Below are 25,608 nucleotides of genomic sequence, written 5' to 3' on the forward strand. Positions count from 1 at the left end.
GCATTGATCAAAATGAGATTTTCATTATTATTATCTTCCACATCTCAGTCTAATATTGGTTTTATTAACAGTTTTATTACATTTTTTATTACAAGAGGCCAGCTCTCATTAGACTACCCTGCAGGTTTAATTGGATGAAACAATACAGTAGAAATACTGACTCGAATGTCTCTGTGAACCAGTCAAGGTGCAGAAAATATGTTCACAGTCTCTTCCTCCTGACTTAGTGTTGAATAATAATAGCCTGAGGTGTTTTTGCAGAACATTATTATGTCACCTGGATGTAAAATGTCTTCAGTTAATCACTGTATGAATATATGGCCACTAATGTGTTTTTATGAGGTCACAGTGACATATTCAAATCATTCAATCTTTATAAATCCTAATGGACATTCGATCCAAATCTAAAGAGGATTCCATTGAGGATTTATTGAGATATTATGTTCAGAAGGCTGAGACAGATGTGTGAACAACCTGAAAATACTGCTTCTATGGTTCTTGGTTTTACTAATAGCGACACAGCTGGAAGCACCGAGACCCAGGTAACGCAATGAACACTGGAGACCAACGACAGCCTCATGTCAGTGTGAAGCGAAGCCAAACATGAGTCCTTCAGTCTGCGGTGTGAGAACTTTAAAAGAGACGGTCTCTCTGAGTGCAGAGCAGCCGACGCCACTGAGAGGTCTACACATTAACTGATGACAACAACGAAATGTAACGATGGATGACGTTAACACAAATGCAAAATCTACAAGCTGCTTCCTCTGCACAGTTCAAAGCAGACAGCCAGGTATTCAATTCAAATTCAATTCAAATTTATTTATATAGCACCATATCATGCAGAAGCAGTTCAGAGTGCTTTACATAGAGATAGGACATGTTAAAAAGTAAAAAGCAGTAGATACTAAGACACGGAGAAATTCACACACACAAAGACATTTAAGAAAATAAACAGGTAAACAGAAAAGTCTTAAGTTTGGCTTTGAAGGAGCACAACGTCGGAGCATTTCTGAGATCATGTGGTAGACTATTCCACTCTTTAGGAGCGTAGATGCTGAAGGCCATGTCACCTGATTTGGTAAAAGCTCTGGGCAATAATATAAGGTATATTATTTATCTGATTAAATAAAGTCCTGATCAGCTTTTCTGTGAGTGCAATGATATTTTTCGTTATTAAAAATTTGCTCTCCCTACACTGGTAGCTGTTTGCTCTTTTTTCCCCCCGCATTAACTCCCTGGCACATCTGGTGAAATTTGGTTTAAACTTTAATTACTTTCCTCAGAAAGGTGGGTGTGAGCTGAGACGGGCAAGGGAGCTGTGCTCATCAGAGTTTAATAAGAAATGTGTTGGTTCAATCTGGTTGATCATTAACTGGATTAATGAAGAGCAATGAGAGGAAGCGAAGGTACAGATGGTGTTTGTGTTCGTCTCTATGCATGGAGCCAAAATAAGTCTGATGGGAATGACACTGTATCATAAGATCAACGCTCCTGAGGGTTTTCAAAGGTTCATAATGTGCTGTTTTTTTTCCTGTACGTAGATGTAATGTTGAGTGTAAGGTTGACAAAACTGACAATAAGGTTTTAACCACAGGAAAAAACACAACGCTGCTGTCGCAAACAGCCTCCAGCCACATGAGAGAAACCTCCCTATAGTGACAGCGATATCAATCGGTGACAACATAACTGAGATCGCAGTGGGAACTGCCCTTATTTCTCAGTATCAGAGCCCTGGTGAGATACTGTAAAACAGCAGCGTTGGAAGCATTTCTACGAAAAAGCTCATTAAGCAACTGTGTACAAATATCTGAACAGTTTCATGATCCTAAAAATAGTTTTTTTCTCGTGTGTGTTCACTGACAAGACTTAGAAAGTGATGTCTGAGGACTGCACGGTGATTTTCCTTCAATGGAGCTTTCTCACAAGTTTCCTGGGTTGACCTACAGGTCATGGCTGTTTACATGGAAAATCTAGACACCACGTCACTACGGGGCAGTTCGTCTTCTTCTCTCACTGACATGGTTAGTTTATATTTCAAAGACCATGAAATGACTTCAAAAAGAAGTCACATCTGCAGACATCTGCACTTCACGTTCACGTCTGGCATGACATAACGTTTTAGTAACTTGAGACATCCATACCAATTTAGGCAACTCAAACAAACGTAATCAGCCTTGATCTGTTCTGACGTAAAAGAGACACATGCTGCCTGATTTCAGTCATGAGGAATGAAATGAATGAAGGTGCGGCATTAAAAGGTCAACCCTGTGTTCACTGTGGGGGTGAGGTGTCTCTAATCCCCCCCCCACCCCCCGCCTCCTTGATCGTCTCCAACCCGAGGTTTTCCTGTTCGGGAGTGCGTCTGCTGCTATAGTATCCTTTCTCCTCACTATTTGACCTGCGCCAGGCCTGCTGCTGAATGCAGCGAACGAACACCTTAGGCAGAAAACAAGACCCTCTCTTTCATCGCAAGAACAAGGAGGTCCATTGAGATGACACCAGCCCCGACGTCAACAAAATCGTGATTTCCCACAGTTACCTTCTCGTCAGACAATGAGGCTTTTTTTCCCCGCAGAAAACCCATGACACACATGTTGATAACATGCACAAGCAGCTAGTGTCATACTGAGACATGCCCCATTACCTTACACCAGCCCCTGAAACCAGCACATGTACTTGGAGGTTTACTCAAGTTCAGCAGAGGTCACACAGTCCAAGGAGACTGATGATGACTTTTTGAAGCAAGCATAATGATCACATCCACAAACAAAAGCTTTTTTTTACATTTTTTTTTTTTTTACATTTTTGGATCTGATGTGTTGTTGACGCTACCTGGGTGTGTGCGCCAGGGTGAAGCGCCTCTGCAGGGCGATGCTTCGGTTCACCAGGAGTTTGCGGAACAGCAGCGGAGAGTGGCGGGGGGAGTTTCGTGGAGAGTCACAGGGGGACATCCTGGGGGATCCGCAGGGCGACCCAGACGTTGACTGTGGTTTCAGCTTGATGGGCTGAGCTTTGCTGCTGTTGCTGCTGCTGCTGCTGCTGCTGCATGGGAAGGGACCGGCCTCCCCAGAGCTTTCACAGCGGGACCCACTCATGCTGCCGTGCGAGGAGCTTTCAATCAGAGAACCTTTTGTTTTATGCCGACCTCTTGTGTGGCCCCCTCAGTCCTGACAGGTGGTCCGGGTCGTCCATCTCAGCTGCATTCTTCAAGAAAATAACTCCTCAAGCAGGTCTGTCTCGTGATGATGTGCTACATATCCAGACTAGAGACACTCATGGGAATCTTAAACCCCCCCCTAGATCCACTGTTACTTCACGGCTCGAGTATCCTCATCACCTTTCTCAACAGAGCTATGTGCAAGCTCTGTTGATGGACACGGACACGAGTGCAGGATTGAGCCCTCCCCTCAGCGGTAAGCTCTGTTTACATAGCACTGAGCCCTGCCTAAATATGGCCAGGCCTGAATTATAGCGTTGTTAGCTTGTATCACGGGTGATCTGGTCGTGTCCAGCACTCCCTTCATGCAGGAGTAAACCGGCAACCGCCAAGCACAATAGTTTACATCTGCTTTCTTCCCTGGCCCATCAGTGCACAAACATTAGCCGGTGATTACAGCTCTCTGTGTGTGTGTGTGTGTGTGTGTGTGTGTGTGTGCGCAGACACATGCCAGAGCTGTGTGGCGTTGAGAGGGCGGATAGATTTTCATTACGCCCGGTCAGTGTGGGGCCCTATAGCTGCCCTGTCTAAAAACAGAGTCCGCTTGAGATAACAGATAACAGGAACTCTGGAAACGTCACTTAAACTTTTACTCGTATCTCAAGTGAATAGTAGTTTTCCCAGTGGAGATGGAGGAGGAGGAGGAGGAGGAGGGGACGGAAAAACAGAGATCAAGCAGAGTTCTCCTTTTTTGACCCACAGACGTGCAGTGACCCGAACCTCCTCTGCCCAAAACAAAACCTTGTGCTTGCAGCCAAAATACACAAACAGGAATCCTAACTTCTGCTTGTACCTAAACATTTCCTCCTGATAAGTAAGCATACTGTAAACACATGCTGCTCCTACCTTACAGCACATACATACTTCATTCAGTCATGCACAGCACACCTCATCCACATCACACATACAGTACAGGTTCAGATGCATTTGTGCTGATGTTTAACACTGATATGTTTGAGACAAAACAAGTTATTACCTCCCACTGGAATATCTTCACTATTACTTTGATCTGAGAAGACATGCTCAGTAAATCAGTCCAAAGAAAAAGTAGCTGTGAATCACACAAATACACTCCATTCAGTATTTTCAATAGTTTGAATGATTGGATTTAAGATCTTCGTTCTTTTCTCTCCTTTCCCATCTCTCTCCAAGTATCAAGCCGTCACTGCCGCGCTGCTTCTGCTTCTGCACTGCACTTATCATGGATCACCTGTCAATCACACAGTGTGACTACAATGTCCTTATGCTGGGGTGTTAACGCTGATGGAGCCTGTGACTCGGTGGGAAGTGCTCGCTCCTTTTGTTCAATCGCTGCATCGTGAGAGCGGGGCGGCACGCTGAGTGTTTAGAGCAGCAAAATACTAAAGTTGTTGCTATCAGCCTATAGGTTAAGTCACCGCTATAATGGGGATGTGTCACCGGGGGGCTCAGTGTCGTGATTAATACTCATCATCACCTTCAATTATTGCCTTTTAGTTAAGTCTGTAGAGCATCTAAAGGGCATCGAGTCGACATCCTTATGGTAAATCAGAAAATGAGGTTTCTGTCATTGTATCTCTCCGGCGTCACCCCACATCCATTTTCATGAGGCATTAAAGTGGTGAGAGAGAAAAGGGCTCTTGAGCCTGAGGGGCCGCCTGCCAAAGCACTGATTTAACTCAGGAGGGGTCAGGAGGGGTCACCGCAGCGAGCTCACGAACAACAACACAGCTGTTGTATGAAGTGCTGCCAAATGTGACCAGCAGATGGGGCCCCGCACACAAACACACGTATACACACGTTGCTGCACACAAAAATAAAAGAATCACCCACATGATGTAAACTCAGGAAAATGTCAAATCATCCTCAGGGACTTTTGACTTTGTAGATATTCAGCTTTAATTGGAAATTTTCTCAAGGAAACGTTTGTCCAAGACATATTTCAGCAGCATCCTCCTCATGGAAGGACCTGGTGCCTTTTGAAGCTCTGACCCTGGAAACGGTCCACATCATCTGCTTGCACACAGTCTATCATTACGCCTGTGACCGAGTCGGGGGTTTGGATGTGTGGGAGAAAGTAATTTAAAACATGAAAAAATAAATGCAGACTGCGTGGGTCCAGTCAATCAAACGGTTGATATTATGAGCCGCTGCGGAGAAAAGATGAAGAGCTGAGTCCCGTGTCTTTTTTTAAAGTGACTAATGCCAGGATAAGTGGACCTATTTATTTGACTGAGTCACACACCCTCCCCCCTCCCACCAATAACACCAGATCAAACTCTCTCTCCATCTCTCACACACACACACACACACACACACACACACACACACACACACACACACACACACACACACACACACACACACACACACACACACACACACACACACACACACACACACACACACAAGTTCATTTACAGTTTTTCTCGATTGCTAAGACACATTTCTTGAAAGCTTCTCTCCTTTTCACAAAACCTCAGACTCTTCTTGCAAAACCAAACTTTCACCTCAAAACAGTTCAATCTGTGCCCAAAACTGAACTCTGTTGTCAAATCGTGGCCCGAGTCAATCAAAATTAAAAACACTACTGAGCAGCCACTAAACACTACATAGAAAAATAGAAAACACAATGCTCAGCACATGAAGCTGTAGAAATAAATGTTTATCGTTCACTGTAGGCTAAATGCATGTTGCAAAACAAAAAAACCTGTGCATTTACACTGTAGCACTTCTCTCCTTCCCTTTCTTTCAATAAAAAAAAAAAAAAAAAAGTACAAAAACCAGTACAAAGACAAACAGAAATCTTGTGCATTTAGCACTTGTATGCAGTAAGCCTATGTAAAAATAAAGTACAAAAATATAGAAATGAGAAGTGCACAACTCAGCCACAGCATCATTTCTCTGCACTGGATCAGGCCACAGGACTTCATCCTGAACTGGCTTACAGTATATGTGCCCTTTAAAACACACAGACAGAACTTGCAGCCTTGGGAGTTGACCGTACGCATGCTCCTTTATCCATTAAGCTCCAGTATCTGTAGGTGTAACTGCATCATGCTTTCCGTTGGATGCTCAGCCAAGGACCTTTAATAATAATAATAGAAAAAAAAGCGGTGGGAACAACTTCACTGCATAAATACCATTTCATTTAATCGATGCACTTCTCTCCGGCAGCGGCTTCTATCGACAGCTTCTCTCTCAAGGCTGTGTTTTTAATAAAAAAGAGATTTCCTTTTAATGTGCATGCATTTTCAGCTGTTAAACTTCCATAATGAGAGACTCTTCAGGAGCTTTCACAGATTTGGAGGCTATTTGGAAGTAAGTGGATGTAGAAGTAGGCACCAAGCTTCATCCGATACAGACATGACGTACTACGTTTTCAATTACTTTTTCTTCTGACAAAACAAAACATGGTGCAGGTAATTGTTTGGAAAGAGACACTTAGGTCATACACACTTATTGATCCATGCCTGTGCCAGTATGACAAACAAAAACGGAGGCAGCGTTTCATCACACAGAGTTTATTGCTATTCAGGTCCCATGACGCAGCTCCACCTTTTACACCTCTTTACTGCCGTTCAGTGAACTCTGCCACCTCTCAAAGAGCAACCAGTCAGATTAGAGTTAACACGAGTTTAAGAAATAAAAATAATAATATGACAGCCAAGCAGTTGTGACTCTATTATGTGCTTGACTGAGCAGTAAGTGCAGCTCCGTCTATACACAGCATTGTCTGTGTGTGTAGGCAGCCTTAGCACTGACGATGGCTCATCAAGGTGACTGACAACTGTTGGGGCAGGAACTTAATAAAGTGAAAGATAAATTGCATATTATTGTAACACACAGAGAAGAATAAGTTCATGCTGTTGTTTACACAAAGGAATGGGATTTTTTAGCCAACCCTTCAAGGTCAGCCTTTTTCACCGAGAGGTTTATCGACAGAATTAACTATTTATGTTTCCTTCAGGGCTGAATTTCATTACTAGTGGCAACTGAAACACCTGAATCTCTGGACATTCATGTGTGAATGTTTTCTGAAAAGCACAGGGGCTCAAACACATTCAGAGAGGCTGCGGCCCAGCTTATATAAAAAGGAACTCCATAAAAATGACATTATATTATATCATACTGTAATGAGTAATGTGCAACATTCAATTAAAAAAAAACATTAACTTAAACCTTAACAAACCTCAGTCAACAATTACCCTATTACAATTATGAGCTCCAAGATGTCAAAACAAATGCGAGGGAATCTGTAATGAAATACGAGGTTGCGACACATAACCACACAATGATTAACCGAATTTCATTACAGGGAATCAAGACATCAACATTCAGATAACAAATCAATAATTACAGCCGCCGCCACACTCAACAACACTAATAAATCAATCAGAAACTGAACGGTCAAAACAACATTGTAATCTACCACAATGCCACGGACGGCACCGTCACTCTTTGAACTCTCTGACAGAAACACAATGAACAACAGCAGCTGTGACAACTATGACACTGATAACAATGATTCAAATAAATGTTTGGTCCATGAAGGCCGTCTGAGCCGCTATCGTCTATATAATCTGCACTTTACTTCGAAAGAGACAAGTGCATCAGTGTGGCTCACTGACATAGGAATGGGTGAAGCTTGTTTGTATCATTAATTCATTATTGGTTAACTGACAGCAAATGAATGGCATCTATTTTGATGATTAGTTAATTAATTAATGACATTTTTTTTTTTTTTTTTTACATTTGAGAATATTTTGGGGTGTTTTGAGCCGTTGGTTGGATAAAAGATGATATTTCATGATGTAACATCAGGATATTTTGATATTTTGTGCACCAAACAATTGATTTAAAAAACAAAGAATTGGTTCATTAATATATAATGAACATAATTGTTAATTACAGCTGTAGTCTTCTCCTGTGATTTGTTGAAACTGAGCATAAAAAAATAATAACGCCTGTAATCTAATTATCTTTTTTTTCACTTAAAGCAGAAGTAAGCGATCCGGTCGTTTTGGCTAACTTCTTGTCAGCCGATGGAGTTACAGTAGCAGTCCCCGTCCTCGTCATGGATCTATTGGTCCTCGTCGCTACGTCACCACATGCACGCGCATCCCTTGGCTGCACACACAGAGAGGACCGCCCCTTTATGCCGTTCTCTCTCCTCATTGGATAAAGGTTGTAGGATACAAGGAAAGTTTTCTCCTCGGCTTACAGCAGAGCAGAGTGACTGACAGACCCGTGTTTCGGACCAAACACTATAAGTGATTGCTGTCGAAAGATATATTAACACAAATATTCCACTTACTTCTGCTTCAATATACAGTATAATGAACATAATTGTTAATTACAGCTGTAGTCTTCTCGTGTGATTTGTTGACACTAAACCTGTAATCTAATTAGCTTTTCTTTTTTCCCACTTAATGCTGCTGGAAAACACCATTATTTGTTCCCTTTGTTTAATCATTAATCTTCCTCCATTATGGTCTGGGAATTTAAGATTAATCTGCACAGCAACTGCTTGTATGTTATTCATAAATACCACTGTTGAATTCTTTTCATGCAGCGAGAAGGTAAAAGGGGGGAAACAGATAGGATTAGGTCACAGAGCGAGGACAGACGCACAGAGCTGAGCGGCGGTAAGCGTGTCCAGATGGAGACGTCAAGTCCCAGCCGGCTCCTGTGAGGAAGAGGAGCCAGGAACATGAAGAGGCTCATTCTGGACAACTTCCTCTGGAAAAGGCCAAGAGCTGGGAACGCAGCCAGCATCCTATGTAGTAGAGACTCTCCACGGCGTTTTCAACACGTTCCTGCTGATCAAATGGCTGCAGATCACATCCCCTCCCAGCAGTGTGTGTGTTCAAATGTTACACTCTTGCTTTACCATGGCGAAATGTGGAGCACGACTCCCTGACTGATCGTCTGCATTAGACTGGAAATAACATCAAATAAACACCTTTCATACCCGCGATCTGGGCACTATTATTTTTAGATTAATGCTATGTTTGTGGAGCGTACTGATTGTGCTAAATTCATTTAATTAAGTATTAGTCATTCATCAATTTAGGACATTCACTGATTATTCAAAATGACTCATTCATCACATTTTGAAGCTGGCGTTCAGGGTTGACAGGCAATTATGATGCTATAGATAATTAAATACCAACAGAACAAGCACACAAAGGTGAATGTTTAGTGTCGGGGGAGCACTGACTGATTCCAACACAATATAGTACTTCGACTGCCTCTGAATATGTCATAATGAAGGGTAAGTGTGCTCTGATGATATATGAGATAAAATAATAAAAAAAGAAAACGGCAAAGCTGGCTTAGGGGTAAAAATATGAAATGGGAATTGCTCACGACAATCAGCAGTTCATAATAACAATATTTGTTTCCAAAATTTAAAGTCAAACATCATCACTACAGATCTGTAATGGGATGTCTGAATTCAAAGTCATCCACAGTTTCAACGGTGCCTTCAATCTGATGCATGATAACTGTTTTTTTCCATTGATACCAACAACCGATAACTTCCTGCTTCTCATAACCTGTGCCGGTGCCGATAACCAATAACATTTTTAATGATTTATATACACACCTGAGGTTAAGAAAGGCTAAGATGTAGTGAGTAAAGACAAATGTTACATTATAGCTTGGCCTCTGACTTAACACAATAATATAACCGACATCACAACAAAAACAAAAACAGTTGTCCTGTTGTCTCATCTGCACACAGTCTCATTCATGAAACGTGAGTAAATCTGTGTGTAGATTTGCACATAAAAGCTCACGTTACTAAAACTCTACTCCGGATTCATGAACGGTGCGGGAAACTCAGATTTGATCGTAAACACGTGTGTAACTTCATGAATGCCAACCCATGGTAAACTAACAACACGCCCCCGGTGATCAGCAATTAGCATAGATCTCCATACATGAATAGCCATATAAGGAGATCCTGACCACCATAGTAGGAGGTAGGTGCATCCTGCTCACCTGCAGCCATGACGCAAACGAGGAAAGGGAGAGAGAAAAAAAGAGAGATCACGGATCAAAGTCATTTTGGTTGAAGTGGAGTCCAGAAAAAATATTGAATTCTCTTCTGTTAGTAGTAGTGTGACTGGGACAGGTCAAAGGCGTGGAGGGAAGTAACAGATTTAGTGAATTAAGTGGGCCTATCCTTGGTTGATTAAAGAACCGTTTAAAGTCCCACTCCCGCGACCCTTTTCGGCCATTTTAAAACCAGCTCATTAGCCATGCACATTAGCAATGCACCTCTGGGGGGTGGGCGGAGACTGTGCTGCTCTGCACCCGCCCAGCCACCTCCTCGCACCCCACCCCCCCGCTTGCTGACAGCTGGACATTGTACAATTACAGATTCAGCGCGTTTAGCGTAAAACTCCACACTGGGATTCGATCCCAGACTGGTGCATAGTCCTTGCTCACAGTGCAAGCTGCTCTACCAGGTGAGCTATACCTATTATACCTTCACAGCTACACCGAGCTGTGAAGGCTTTCACCTCTGAGCCAGATGCAGAGCGGGGCGGGAGCTTGTAGCACTAGTGCCCTCCCCTGGAGCTGTGACACCCTCAACTCCAGTCTTCCTGAAACTGCCAGTTTGAGTCTGCCATTGGTTCACAGCAGTTTGAAGGCAGAAAAACTCTGAAATGCAATTTTGCACTTCCTTCTCTGCTGATAAGTGCTCTAACACAAGAAAAATGCCACAGGAACATGTGAAAAGCTCAAAAAACACGATTTTCACGGGAGTGGGTCTTTAAGAAGTAAAGCCAGAATAGTTCGATATGAAACATGAAAAAATAAAAAAAATACACACAACTCCAGAGCTACAGCAGTGACGGGAGGAGGAGGCTCTTCACAGCCTCAGCTGTAGAGGAGCATGGTTGTATCAACACATGAAGTTATATAGGCAGGTTAATATTGTTACAGAAGCACCAGCCGTCTGTCACAGCTCCATCCAAACCGGTGCAACACAAAAAAGTTTTTTCCGGTTTTATATCAGATTATTATCATCATAAGATGGAGCCTCGACGTGTTTGTGCATGTCCGATCCCTAAAACGTCTCTCTCTCCAAATATTTCTAATTGTTTGTCATGTTTAAATTACGTGTTTCAAAGGCGTTGGCGTATTTTGAACATGAGAGAGAGTAATACAGATTAAAATTTTAATTTTCAACAGTGACAAGCAGTATTTATTTGCATTCCTACATTTACACAAGCGCTACACACAGTCCGGAGCAGGTGTAGATTTTGTGAGTAGCTACGAAAAAATCAGCGCTACTAAAAGATTGATGAATGCGGAAATCCACGTAAATTTGCGCTGCTCAGGGTTTACACACAAATCCGTGCTGCTCACGTTTCATGAATGAGACCCAGTGTATTTCATGTTCTCTTGATGCAAATGGTAGCTATACTGTAAGTCACAAGTCCTGCAGACCTCTGTAAATCATGTGTGGTCACCTATATGAAACCACACCACAGAGAAGTGACTGAGGCAGCAAACCTGAAGTCACCCACTGCCTGAATCATTCAGGTTGAGTTAAGAGATGCACTACAAAGGACAAGAACCACATTTATTCTACATTTGGCTGCGTTCAGATGAATTTCAGCAATCTAGTGTGTTCAACAGTGTCGGCCATTTGTACCGGAGGCAAATGTTTTTGACTAAAGTTACAGAAAAACAGAAGTCGTCTCTGTGCTTAGTTCATCAGAAATGACAGAACAGTTTGCAGTCAGACTTCTGTTATATATTCTGCTGCTGCATCCTCAAACACTACACCTGAACCTGTCCACAGTCTGGAGTGTCTGTGATTTACGGTGTCATTTCATTGAAGAGTTTACATTATATTACATGGAAACAACAAAGTGGTGCATGTGTGGTGACAAACATTGTTACAACAGACATAAATGGTGTAGTTCAGTCACTATAGGCACCGACACACTGGAGGACGTCTGCAGTAACACTTCCCTGTAAGTCCTGCACATGATTATCACAAACATCTCCAGGTAATTACACGCTCTCAGTGACTTCTATCAGCCACTGGCAACTCACAGTATCGTATCGGCAGCCATGAAGCTGAAGTGCAGCACTTCTCATCTCACAACAGCCCACAGCATCAAACACACCTGTTACACATGAGGGCCGTCCACCACACGTCTTATGAAATGGAAAACGTGATGGAAACATCTCAGCTGTGTCTTCTAACTCATCGTCTTATATTGTGGCACATAGTTCTGACTACACTGAGTAGCTAAAACAACGACATGAAAGCTTGATTAGCTAATTTTCAAGGAAACATAATTGTGATTTTTTTACTTAACGTAATGAGGAAATGTTAAATAACACATCTTGCAAGTTGCAAATAAGTAGATACTGAACTTATCAGCAAAAAAAAAAAAATACTAGCACCGTATTTCAACATAATTGTTTTCCCTCCAAAATATCTCTTCTTGCAGATCTGTATGATAACAATACTTGGCTCTGGTGTGGCAGCTGCCATTCATTCATTTGTAGCTAAATCATTCATATGCATATTTTTCATCGTGAATTACTTAAACCATATGAACCATAACATCTTATATTATTGTACAACAAACTTCACTCAACAGTTGTCATCTTGAAAATAAGCTTTAGCAGAATGAGGCCAATGCATTTTGCAGCTCTCCTCATATTTAAATGGGACATATTATGGAAATATCACTTTTTGAAGGTTCTCTAACATATATTTGGGCGTTTGTCTTGCCTTCTGGCCCCCAAAATGTGAGAATTGACAAAATAATTTGTAATGTGCAGGTTCCCGAGGTTGAAATCCACATGGTTTTACGAGCTGTTCCCTCAGTTGTCTTCCAGTAATACAGTAGCTATAGGTTCCAAATTTGCATACAGTAATACCACCCCTACAGGGCTATTTTGAAAGTATGAAAAGAGAGCTGTGATGTTTGATCCTTGGGGTATTTTGACCAAAGCATGTCACAGATATGTCTTTAAGACACCAGGGAACTATTTTAATTTGTGTAAAGGGGGCATAATATGTCTTCTGAATCTAGCAGCCTCACTGTCGGCCAGAAAGAGACCCAAGAAATCACGTCCTTGATTGCGCAGCATCCGATCTCAGAGACGGTCAGGATCTGTTGCATCTCCTAGGCAACTGCAAGCTCCTCAGTATGTGGTTTGTACAAACAGGACGTCTGCTGAGGCTCCATCTCCGCCTGGTGACCTTGTAGGCACCTGCAGCCGTGATCGCAAGTGGATAAACACAGCAGGTCAGACGATAATTGTGAAGGTGAAGCAAAAAATGCTGAGGGGAACCACAAGTCGATGCAGGTGGAAACGTTCAGATGATGCTTTGTTTCATTATTATGTGAATCATGCCTGTCGAGGATTAACAGAGAATTGAGGGGTCCTAAGATAAGGAGTACTTTTACTCTACGTGGCTCAATCTGCCTCTGGAAGAGAAGACCACAACAAAGGCAACAAACAGGAGGGGAAGGATATACACCGAGCGGATTGTTCTGCAGACAAGAGTTGTTTTTATGAGAATTTGGCACCGCTCTGGTTTTCTCAGCAAACACTGCACAGCTAACACAATCAAGGTGCTGAGGTCAGTGGTCCCTCAGGTCATGGATGGTGTGATCCAAAACACAACAAAAAGACTGGAGCTGATATACTATAAAGAAAACTTTGTGATTATTTTCCTTTCTGCACCATGTAAAAAATCTGGAGGGCAGCATGGGAGGAAATGTCATCTGAGTCTGATGTTTTCAGTATTTCAAAGATAAAAAATAAAAATAATGAGCAATAAAATTGGTTCTCTGAGCAATAGCGTGTCATTAAATTCAATTTTTGTGGTGACTCATCCATCTAGCATATCATTTTTGTGAAGTTTTTTTGTTCAACAGATTCTAAAACATCATGATGTTCCTCTCAATAAGAGGATGATCTTTGTGAACCTGTCTTGTTGAAAATATAACATTTGTAACGCTAAAGTCGAATTCTAAATACTATTGAAATAAGAAATGACACCCATGTTAACACTCCCAGTCCGAATGCCCATATATATATATATATACACACACAAACACACGCATACATATATATATATAACCTAACCTACGTATATGCTGTAAATGTGATGCTCTGTTTCTTCAGAAGCAAATCAGTCCGTCTCTCCTCATTTCTCTCCACCAGAACCTATTTGCTCTTAAATCACAAATTCAAATTGCTCCTCTGTTTTTCACAGCAGGCGAGATTCCCATCTGTGAACCACTGACAGGAGGATGACTTCAACTCCAAAGCCTCGCTACACTACACTGACCAGCACCTCAGAGGCTCAACAAAAACACATCACCTGGTGAGAGAAGACAGGCAGGGATCCAATAGAACAAGGATGGTCTGTACTCACAGCTCAGTCTGTCAAAGGGAAAGAAGTGTTGGCACAGTGGGCACTGAGTTTAATATTTTGTGCAGCCATTTGTGAGATTCCCTGTGTTTACCACAGGCAGCGATTTCTAAACACAGTCGCTTCAGAAAGTATTCAGGCCCCCTTCACCTTTTGAAATGTTCTTGTTGTGTAGACATCATTTAAATGGATAAAACTGCAATACCCTCACCTCACATCAGTCTTGACTCAATAATCCACAAATAAAAGTGAAAACATGTTTTTTTAGAAATGTTTTGCCAAATTCAAAAACAGAAATATCTCATTGACAGTTGCAGGGCTCCAGACTGCCCCTAAATGGGGGCATTTTGAGACAGTGCAAGTATTTCTTTCACTTACTTGCACATGTGCAACCAGTAGCCTAAATTTAACATTGGCTAAGAAAACAATCAACTTACTCCCCATGGTAACCCTAGTGTACCAGAGGCAAATCTTGATTTAGAGGATCATGAGGATCATCATCAAAGTATTTATCAGTAAAAAATGGTGATTTTTTTTCTTTGCAAGTCGAACTACGGTGTGCAAACCTATATTTTCTGCTTGCACTCCTAAAACATTAAGTTTCAAGTCATTGTGCTCCTCGTAAGGAGCCCTGAGTTATATTTATCTGTGTAGATAAAAACACAAAGGTGACTAATAAGAATAATTTATTGCCTGTTTATTATTGTACCATGACAACAAAGGTCCTCAAAGGTCCTCAGGGCGGACTTATTTAAACCCAAACCGCAATCTTTTCCCACATCAAACCATGTGGTCTTTGTGTCTAAATTTAACCAAACCATGACCGTTCAATAACCTTAACCACATGTTAGGGCAGACACCTCCAAACTATACCACAGAAGGCCGTGTGGTGGCAGGTTTTTGTTCCAACCAAACTGACTTCACTCATTTAATCAACTGATCTCAGTCTTCAGACAGTTGATTGGTCAAACTGTGTGCTCATTGGTTGGTTGCAACAAAAACCTGCAGCTACATAGCCCTTTGTGGAGTTTGGACATGCCTGTGTTAGCGTTAGATGTTAACTGCCACTCTTATCATAGTAAGGACAGTTAGTTGGAGATGGTAAAACACTTGGGGACATAAATTAATAGTACAACGATCAACTAACAAAAAAGACAAATGCATCATCAAGGCCTTAGGAGCAAGCTAAGAGAGCTATTTTTAAGTTTTCTTTTCCGCCAAATGTGGTTTCTTGCCAGGAGTGGATTGATGGTGATTGTTGCTTGACAAGAGCCTCAGCTATATCATTGCGATTAAAAGACAAGAGGTGGAAGTGTGTCCTCTGAGCAGTACTGTATCTTCAGGGCAGATTGGAGACTGCGATGAGTTGCTATTGGAAAATATGCAAGCTGGTCAACATGGTATAAAAAGAAATAATGTGATTGAGACAAGAGTTATTATTAGAAAGTGCTTTCCACCTCTGGAGACCACAAATGATACAATTAAGTGTGATGCTGAACTCACTAAATTTCTTCTAGACTGTTAAGTTAACAGCTGTTGATGCTAACACTCGCAAAACTTAGAAACAGCTCCTACGTTATCATTTTCACCTTTAGTTCTTATTTCTGCCAACTTCAGTTCAGAGGACGGCGACTGTTGCAGCTTCATCCATGCTGCGACTGCACTTTAAGGGTATTGGCTTTGTTTGGAAACAGCTAAGTTCTTCACTGCTGGGAGGTGAAGTGTTTCCACACCAGATATTGAGGAAAGTAGCAACCAGACTGTGTTGTTAAAGCTGACGAGTGTTCGTTTACACACAATCTGCTTTGGTTACCGTTCCACTTCGCTGCTTCATTTACGCTTCATGTTTTGTTCACCAGCAGCATGGATTTGATCAGTAGCCAACCTTCAAGTCGTCTGGGAAAGTTGTCAAGGGACTGCGTCATGGGGTGTATTTTAAAAATATGTCAAAGAAAATACGTCTGAAATTACAGTTTATCTCAGATTTTCTGGTCCCTACGTGGCACCAGATGTGAGGGGATCATGGAAAAAAAAAATCATGCGGAGAAAGTGAGAAAATAACGTTTGCGTGACTAACAACGAATTCAAAATATTGCCGAAAAACATTACTAAGGTAACGACCTTTTGAGTGCAATGTGCTGGCTGGTATCTTGTTTGCCTGACTCTCTGCATGTGATGTTTTCCATCAATCACATTTCACCACATATCTATATATTCAGTGCCAACCCTCTCATTAGTGAACATTATTATACAGTGTGCTCCGTGTATTATTCACAGGAAAACAAACTGCACTAAAGGTTAAGCATCCATTCATAAGTCACCGCAGGGAGGAAGAGCTGATCCAAGACAAAGGGGAACTCTTGGATGAGCAAACCTCTGACAGCCCCAAGGGTGGCGTTTCAATGGTAATGTTTCAAACAGAAGGTCACATTTTTGTTTCCCATTTTGGATGAAGACCCCGGGTGAGACTGCGAGACTGACTGTCGCCAAAAGGTCAGAACATTAGGGGGCTCTTAGCCTTTTGGGACGCCGATTTTTATTCCATTGGCAATTCCTCTGCCTTGAAGGTAAAGAAATACCATGACATTTGGGGGTGTGAGGGGCTATTCTTCTTCACTTGACACCTGCAACATTAGCGGGAAAAGGTTTCTACATTCATAAAAACCTGTTTATTTTCAGTTTACTAATTCTTTGTTACTGGGGCAAAATCTCACTTTTCAACAGATGAAAAAGAGGAGGTCAGCTGTTAAATTAATCAACTAATTGGGGTGCTCGGTGGTCGAGTGGTTAAGAGTATGTCCCACGTTGGCAATGCTCAATGCAGTGACCGGCAGTTCGCCCCCCCGACTGTGCCCATCTGTACTGTGTCATCCTCCGACTCTCTCTACCCACTTTCCTGTCTCTAACCACTACCCTGTCAATTAAAGGCAAAATGCCCCCAAAAATATCTAAATTTCTCATATCTTAATATCATTTAATCAAAGCTTAAAGGAGAATTCAAGTCATTTTCTAAGTAACCTTCTACAGCTCTATAGGTCCCCAAGTGCAACCATAGGAAAAATTCTGAGAAAAATATGTGCAGACCGGACCTACAGTAGCTCTCCTACACTGCAGTTAAACAGCGAAGTAATGGGGGCAGTTCTTCTAACCGTGACTTTGGCCTCTAGCTATATAATGCTCAAAATATCACTACAAATGCTTTGCAACATCCACCAGTTCCTTACCACACAAGACTGAGTGTGCATTATATGAGAGAGCAGTGTTAACATGTGTGTTTTCATCACGTACCTCTGTTTACTCTCCTGGGTAGACCTTACTAGTCGACTGTCGAACTCAGGACTATTTCCATAACAATACCGACAAAAACGCGAGGAAAACATGGATTTAGGAGGAAAAAAAAGATTTTGGATGGGAAAAACGCATAACTGCTTTATAAGTTATGCACTTAAAGTGAAAGAAGGATGAATGTATACATCTGAAGCCTTGGCTCCACCCATCAGCCAGTAGTAAGGCGGAGTCAGAAACTGTAAAGATGACAACAACAGAGGAACCCACTGGAGGCTACAGTATGTCCATCTTTATTCACAGTCTATGGCGCCAACCACCGTGTCTCGAGTCTGCTGCCATGGACAGTAATGGTTCATTTATTCAAAGTTTCCATAAACATAACATAACTCAGCAATAATGTTGCCACCACAACACAAACAGTGAACAGGAAATATATGAAAATGATTTCTTGAAGACAAGGCTGGCTGGTAAAAGTATATAATAGGGTAATGACACTAATTAAAACAAAAACTGGACAAGAAATTATTTCATTAATGACATTTCCAGCAAGCTAATGACAAGGTCTGTAGATTTCTGTGGCTCACATCTCCAAGCACTGTGTGGTAAAGCCATCCTTAACAAGGACAATATCCACAGCTTCTGCCACACCACCTGCCATTGTTTGCTCACCATGTGACAGATACTCCGCCATGGATTCAGCACGGCAGCTGTCGGCACTCCAGTCAAGCAGTTTTCCAAGACTTTACAACATCTTAACACGCTGCAGGCTGCCATGGCCAAATGGAGCATATCCCACATTTTTCAGGCTTTGTCGTTTTTCTTCACGCCTTCACCTCTTAGACATGACAGCGTTCCTCAGATCTACGTCACTTCTGAAAGTATTGTTTGTGTAAGTGTGTCTATTGTGGCACCTGAAAACCTGAGAGTAATAGACTTTTCTCAAGTGGCCTGGAGCTGAAAAATCCCATGTGGTACAACAACAGTCAACACCTAAGAGTTAGAGAGTAGATGCATTAACTAAGTAGGCTCTCATTAAATATTTGTCCTGTTTATTTCAAAGCGTGTGCCTTCTAAGAAAATTATCTGACTCAACTAAAAGATTTACATCATAAACTCTACAGTCCTTGATTGGTGTGAAGTTATTGTATTGTTACAATATCATAATTATTGTCACTGGGATAATTAACATCCACACTGATTCATAGTTGCTTAGCATCAATCCAATGAGGAGCAATACATTGGTACATGGTTTTTCAGGGGCAAAAATTAAATGAGAACCTCTCATCTTATCACTTAGCACAACAAATGCTCTTGACAATGCTAAAATGTTCGTCTAGGTTTCATTGCACCAACATCTGCAGTGAGGAAATGTAACAATGTACAATATAAAAATTTTCTATCCATATAAAAGCGAACAAGAAATGTGTGTTTCAACTTCCATCAATAAAAGTTGATTTCCTACAGTATATACACACCAGCTCCATGTTTCCACTGCTTAATAACATTAAGAAACATCATAGATTAGATCTGAAGGGTTGAACAGCCTCGTCTGAATCGTCATTAGAAATAAGAAAGTTCTAAAAAGCCGACACTGCAAAGAGGCTCATGTTTTGCTGAACGATACCGATATATTTTCATAAAAAGTGTCCTCTAAAGTTTAGTAAACAACTATGTGGGTCAGTGCTGTTGTGCTTTGACAGACTGAAAACCATTTCACACAGAATTCAAGGGTCAAAACCAAGTTAGCACAGTCTTCAGTCAACAAAATAGGAATCTCCGTTTTGTATGTTTACAGGAGAAATACATATATAAGAGATTTTCTAGTTGTCTCCATTTGTTTGACCAGTATGGACAGAATTTCATTGGAGCTGATCAACAGCATCTCAACCACAGGGCACAATCTGGCCTTCTGTGCACTGTTTCTGATTTACAACTCTATTTTAGCATACAAAACTTGCCTCAAGCAGCTTTAATTCCATCAGAAATTAATGATGAAAACAAAAATTATAACTTTAACCAAATTAGAGCAGTCTCTCGAGGCAGAGGGCGTCAGGTTGTTTACTATTCTTGTGCAATACAAAGCAAACATCACAGACCCACTGTGAAATGTATTTGTGAATACCACACAGATTTTGGTTGAGCAGTTTGACACAGCTTCTGTCGTGCTGCTTTGAGCATTTTTAAAACCAGTTAATCATTGGCTGGAGACTTTGATTGACAATTCTGTCGGTGCCCAGTCACACAGATCGGTTTCAACACTTTGTATAACAGACACATAATGAGCAGAGAAAACTCGAATAAGATAAAGCAGCAGCACCCATTTTTGATTTTTCTTCACACACAGCAACAAGTTTTTGTCCCTTTATCACAACGAGACATGAGATGGAGGCTGCTTACCGACTCTCCGTGATCTCTTTTGTGTCTGAAAATTAACCTGATGTATAACAGTTAATTTGGCAATGATATGACGACGATGATGATGATGATGATTAACATGCAGTAACACAATCAGGTTCATAACAGCGACAGGGAGACGACTGTTGCTGCAGAGATGGACAGAGCTTCCTGCTCCATCTGAAAGATAAATCCCATTCTCCGCTTGTCTGAGTAATCTGCATCGAGATTCCCCGTGACTCAACACAACCACAGATGTGCATCGGTGTGATGAATCAGAGTCATTATGTCGACCGCCTCCTGTTTGCCCCTGGAATGGATCTGTATTATTCGCCGCTTCTCATAATACACAGAACTAAAGCAATTACAGATATTACAAATATATTGTTTCTGTGTGAGGTGGAGAGCAGGAGGGAGGGGTTTGGGTGGATGGGTGAATAAGTTGTTGCCAAAAGGCCAAGCAGGTGAGGTAGCAAGTGTCTCCAAAGCAGCTGCAGTTTTGCAGAGGTGGTTCACAACACCAGATGTTTCCGTCAGAGTACAGCAGGGCTATTCAACTTTATTTTGAGGGGGCCAGTTTTGTTGGAAGGCTGTGGCCTGTGGGCCGGTCATTCTTCTAAGCTATATTTTATTTTTATTATGAAAAAGCATCATCCACATACAAAGTACACTGAGTTTGTATAGTGACTAATTAGCCGGTATTGATTTTGTTGTATTTTTTGTGCCTGCAAGCATCATCAGTGGAATGTTTGTTAAGTCCTATTATGACCATGGTCCAATGTTGATATTATTATTTGTCCAATAAGGTGTGGTTAGGACCTGTTCCCCTGCATGAATACATCTAACACAGTCCCGTGCATTTCTGTCTGTTTTTCCATATGGGCACTGTCAGCCCATACAGTTGTTTATTTTGATTTTTTTATGTACACATGGGGGAGTCAGGGATGTCCAGCTATGAAATTGACACATCCAGAGATCTGATCTTAAGGTGATCCTTGCATAATAATGAGGATTAGTTTATCTAATCCTGAAATGTCACTGGTAGAGATGAGTTCAGGAGATGTTGGGTGTTGAAAGTGCTGGGTTTCCACACAGGTGAGAGCTCTCTATAGTTTGACAAGATATAAAAAAAAACATATTAACAAGGGGAGAATATATTTATTTTTTCTCCCATCCCTCCACTTAGAGCAGCATGAAACAAATGAAATGGGATTCACACACACGCCTCTCAACAGGGAGGTCACTGCAAGGGCAGGGATAAAAATCTCTTTTGGTTTCACCGAGCGTTGTTTTGTAATTCATCAAGGTTTATCATGAGCAAATGCATTCACCTCTCTCGTCTGTTGTGCCTTGACTGAATCAGTGGGCAATGTATGCACATGGACGAGAAGTGCTTTACTCTTCCCCCGTGCTCAATCACCTGGCTATCGCTGTGCAGCTGCCAGACGGATCAGAAACCCTATTTGTTGTTGTGATTGCTTTCTACTCAGAGATAGGCACGCCACCCTACAAACAATACAACTGCAGAAAGAAAAGGGGGGAAGCTGCCTTTTTTTCCAGATTCTTTTCAGATAATAACAATGAGATTGGTTAAGATTAACAGGTGTCCCCTTCCTTCGGCCTCAAACAAAAAAAGACATTTCCATTTTCCTCGTAAAAGTTGCCCAAGGACTCACTACGGTAAATCCTCAACTGCAGGATAGGTTTAATATTTATAGTTTTCAATTAGCTGTCATCCTCAGACTAATGCTGGTTATTTAATTGCACAATAGCCAACATGGGTGTTGTGGTGCGAAATGGGAAAGGAGAACATGCAAACTTGACTAAGACTGTACTGGCTTGTGCCATTTGGACACAGTTTACTTTCCCTCTTGTGAGTAGGACGCCACCAGAGAGATAATAAGAGATCTCATCATGTTGACTCATTAATATTTCTCATTTCCTGTTTTTGTGGCCTTCAAAACATTCATTATTATTTGTTACTGACGGACCGGGACACATTTCACTTGCAAGCCTACAGCCCACGACTTTCCTATTCTCCGTACATTGTAATTTATATCAAACACTATACAAACCTGCACATTTAGTTTCAATGAGGAATAAAAAACAGACTCTGCTGAGGTGAGGGAGGGGAAATCGATTCTCACACTCTTTCTGCAGAGATATATGGGATAAAAATGACCAGATATTACACTCAACACCACAGTTGTATTACTAAGAGCATGTCTTCAGCTTCAGGTCAGGCCATTATCATGCTATTACCCCGACATTATGCAAAACATCCCCTCAAAGGGCAGAAATGACTCGCAAATTATTTACAATTTCAGCTGTGAGCTACAAAACAGGGAAGTGAGTGGACTTTTGAGTCTAAATTGTTTTTTTTCTGAATCTTAATGGATTTTATGCTTAAGCCGCTGTTATTTTGTATGTAAGGGTTTTAGGAAACAATTTTCTTCTGTTATCATTTTGAAAACTGTGTAATATAAACAGCATATGCACAATTCAATTTCCCAAATCAAATCAGACACAGTTGCCTCTCTTTGTTTATTATTGAGAGGCTATAGTGGAAGCCAGCATGCAACATCCGAGTGTCACACTCATTAACAACCTTTTTGATTTATATCATATTTCCCTCATGCTGCAGTATGAGAGGCTTCATTGATTATTCTTTTGCAGCGAAGACAACGGTGACAAATTTATTCTATGGAGCCATAACAGGGCATCAAGGGACCATAAGGCATCACATCCTGAGTAAAATCAACAAACAAGTTTATCAAGCAGGCAGAAACAGCAGTTTCCAAGAAACGCCTGACATGTTTCTGCCACGGGCGACTGGTCGGACTGGGAAAAGAGTAAACATTGTTGATTCTATACGAGTCTCGCAACTTGCCCACGGCAAATGAGCAGGGAGCACAAGGACAACAAGCATTTTTTTTAAAGGATGTGCTTTTATATCAAAGCTAAGTGTGTTTAGTTTCAAAATAAAGTTTATTTTGCATGTGGGTAGGAAAATCTGCCTATGTAGAATTAGAGAGAGGGGGGGGCTCGGTGGGTGAGTGGTTGGAGAGCATGTCTCCATGCATGAAGTGCTGATTGCCAGTTCGATTCCCAACTGAGACAGTCTTTGGCACATGTCAGTCCTCCAGTGTCTCCACACTGTCCTTCTTAAGAAAATACAGGGGAAGAAATGGCTGCACATTCAAAATGTGTCCCATTTATATCATGGTAACAAGGTTGAAGGATTAAATTGAAAATGTTGGTTTATTTTTGTAACCCAATTACTGGTTTGCTGGTGTTGGGTTGGGTTATTTTTCAGAGAGTAACCCATTTTCTGGGTTATAGGGCTATTATTTTAACCCAATTCTTGGGTAACCAAGGCGCTGGTTTGGTCAGACCTAGGTTGAAAAGTGGTGAAGTGGTCCTTCAATTTAACCCAACTTTTGAGTTGAATATTCAACCAGAATTTGTGTTGAAATTATTTTTTGTACTAAAAAGTAATCATTGACGTGAATGAAGAAACCCAAAAGTCACTTTTAAAAAAGCACCTCAACTTCTTGGAACATGTGCTTCAAAAAAAAAAAAAAGAAGAAGTAAAGATCGATACCAGTTCAGCTTTTTCTTTTTGACAATTTATCCATGAGCACAGAGTGTCTCTGCTGGCTGCCTGATATAGTTGCAGCAAGCAACTCCCATTAGGTCTGGGGTTAGGTTTTGCACCAAATATGCTTTTTGATGAGCCTCAAGTGCTCCTGTGTAACAAATGGAAATGTGTGGCCTCGAAACCCCCCCGTCTCTTAAGCTCAACTTGAATGAGAAATCACTTCTTGTGTGCTGCCTGGCTGTTTGCCATATTCATCTGTAAACAGCGTGTATGTTTTTGGCCACTTGTGGGTCAAAAACTGTTTTCAGAAATCAGCAGAGGAAAGTTTTAAGAGTCCAGTTATCCCCGTTTCAAAATCAGGAAACACAGTTGATCATCACAAACTCTGCACGCACTGAACCATGTGTCTGCTACTAGTGCCATAAAGAAGTGGTGTAAAAACTCCCTATATGAGTGAATGGTAAGTAAAATGTGATGCCTATGCTTTGTGTTGGCGCTAAAATGTTCAACTACATACAATGGATGCTACTTTTTCATTGCCGTCATTTCCACAAAAGACATTTCATTAAGCCTAAAACGGGCAGACAATAACCAAGAATATGACGCTGGAGGAACACGGGTGCAGCGGTTAAAAACAAGAACAAAAAGGTTTTTATGAATTTCATCAGTCATATCAGACTCACTGTCAGATGTCAGCAAATGAACAACGCCGTGCTTTTCAGTGAGTTGAGGTTCCTGGTTGTTATTCTAGGAAAATAATTAAACCTCGTCTGATTTACATTTTGATTGTGTTGTTCTGTCGTCAGTAAAGAGGGGATAAATTACGTTTATAGGCCTCATGAGTCTGTTTGAAGGAACTTAATGGCCTGATACATTTTCATGACCAAATACAGCAAGAGGTAGATCTTGGCCTCTTAATGCAACAGAAACCCTTTTAAGTAAATTATGCTTGTCAGGTCATTGCAACACGAGGAGGACAAAGACAAATTCTTTCCAGTGTTTTTCCTCTAACTCAGCAGCTCTGAAATCCGGACCTGATCAGCCACAGACTGACTACCATACAGCAGATTATACATGCTGAATTAGAGACTAAACAGCAACAAATAAATGTGAATATGTAAAACTTTACACCATAAAAGAAAGAATACCTGTTATAATTCAATTAAGCACGAATTTGACGACAGTGAATATCCATATCAGTACTCATAAACACAAATGACTAATTCTTGCTACCACAGTGGGAAATCTTAAAATAAAGTGTCTAGAGTTGTTGTTTTTTTGTGCTTGTCTTCCACCTGTCATTTGTCAGAAAACAGTCTCCAGTGTCCCAACTAATTGTTACTGGCCAACAGCCTGATGAAAAACAAACTCGGAGACAGACAGAACAGCGTCCCCCCGGACCACTCTGAGCGTTGTTGGCTGACAGTGTGGAGGAGAGGTGCCGGCTGCTCCGTGTTTCCTCTGTCTGCTCTTCAATAAACTGCAGTGTTAATAAATCAATGTCGCTGCGATTGTCTACTGAACGTTCCTCCTCACCTTTTACAGTCACAAACTATTTTTCGGTTCGCTCAAAGGGAGCACCTGGCTGCCTCGACTCTATTCATCAGGACAAGATAACAGTGTGATAAATGAGACATCTCTGGCTGTACTGTATCCACGCTTGATCTAGAGAAGCAGAGATAAAACTAAGGAGTGGAAAGA

General features: G+C 41.4%; 1 protein-coding gene across 6 annotated transcripts in view; it reads right to left on the bottom strand.

The window, feature by feature from the left end:
• Nucleotides 1-25,608, bottom strand: part of LOC146988925 (3',5'-cyclic-AMP phosphodiesterase 4C-like) — an 85,000-nt gene that overhangs the window by 41,736 nt on the left and 17,656 nt on the right. Inside the window, exon 1 of one of the 6 annotated variants that reach the window (XM_085774708.1) lies at nucleotides 2,833-3,110. The exons of 4 other annotated variants lie outside the window; for them this stretch is intronic. In XM_085774708.1, the coding sequence (XP_085630834.1) occupies nucleotides 2,833-3,095 (263 nt within the window). In that variant the 5' untranslated portion in view covers nucleotides 3,096-3,110. Of the gene's footprint in view, nucleotides 1-2,832; nucleotides 3,111-25,608 lie in introns of those variants that run through there. One more of the 6 variants, XM_085774716.1, reaches the window with a different exon arrangement.

This window comes from Trachurus japonicus, chromosome 4 (genome assembly GCF_045865225.1).
Source record: "Trachurus japonicus isolate A0001 chromosome 4, Traja_1.0".
In the NCBI taxonomy this organism is placed as follows: Eukaryota; Metazoa; Chordata; class Actinopteri; order Carangiformes; family Carangidae; genus Trachurus; species Trachurus japonicus.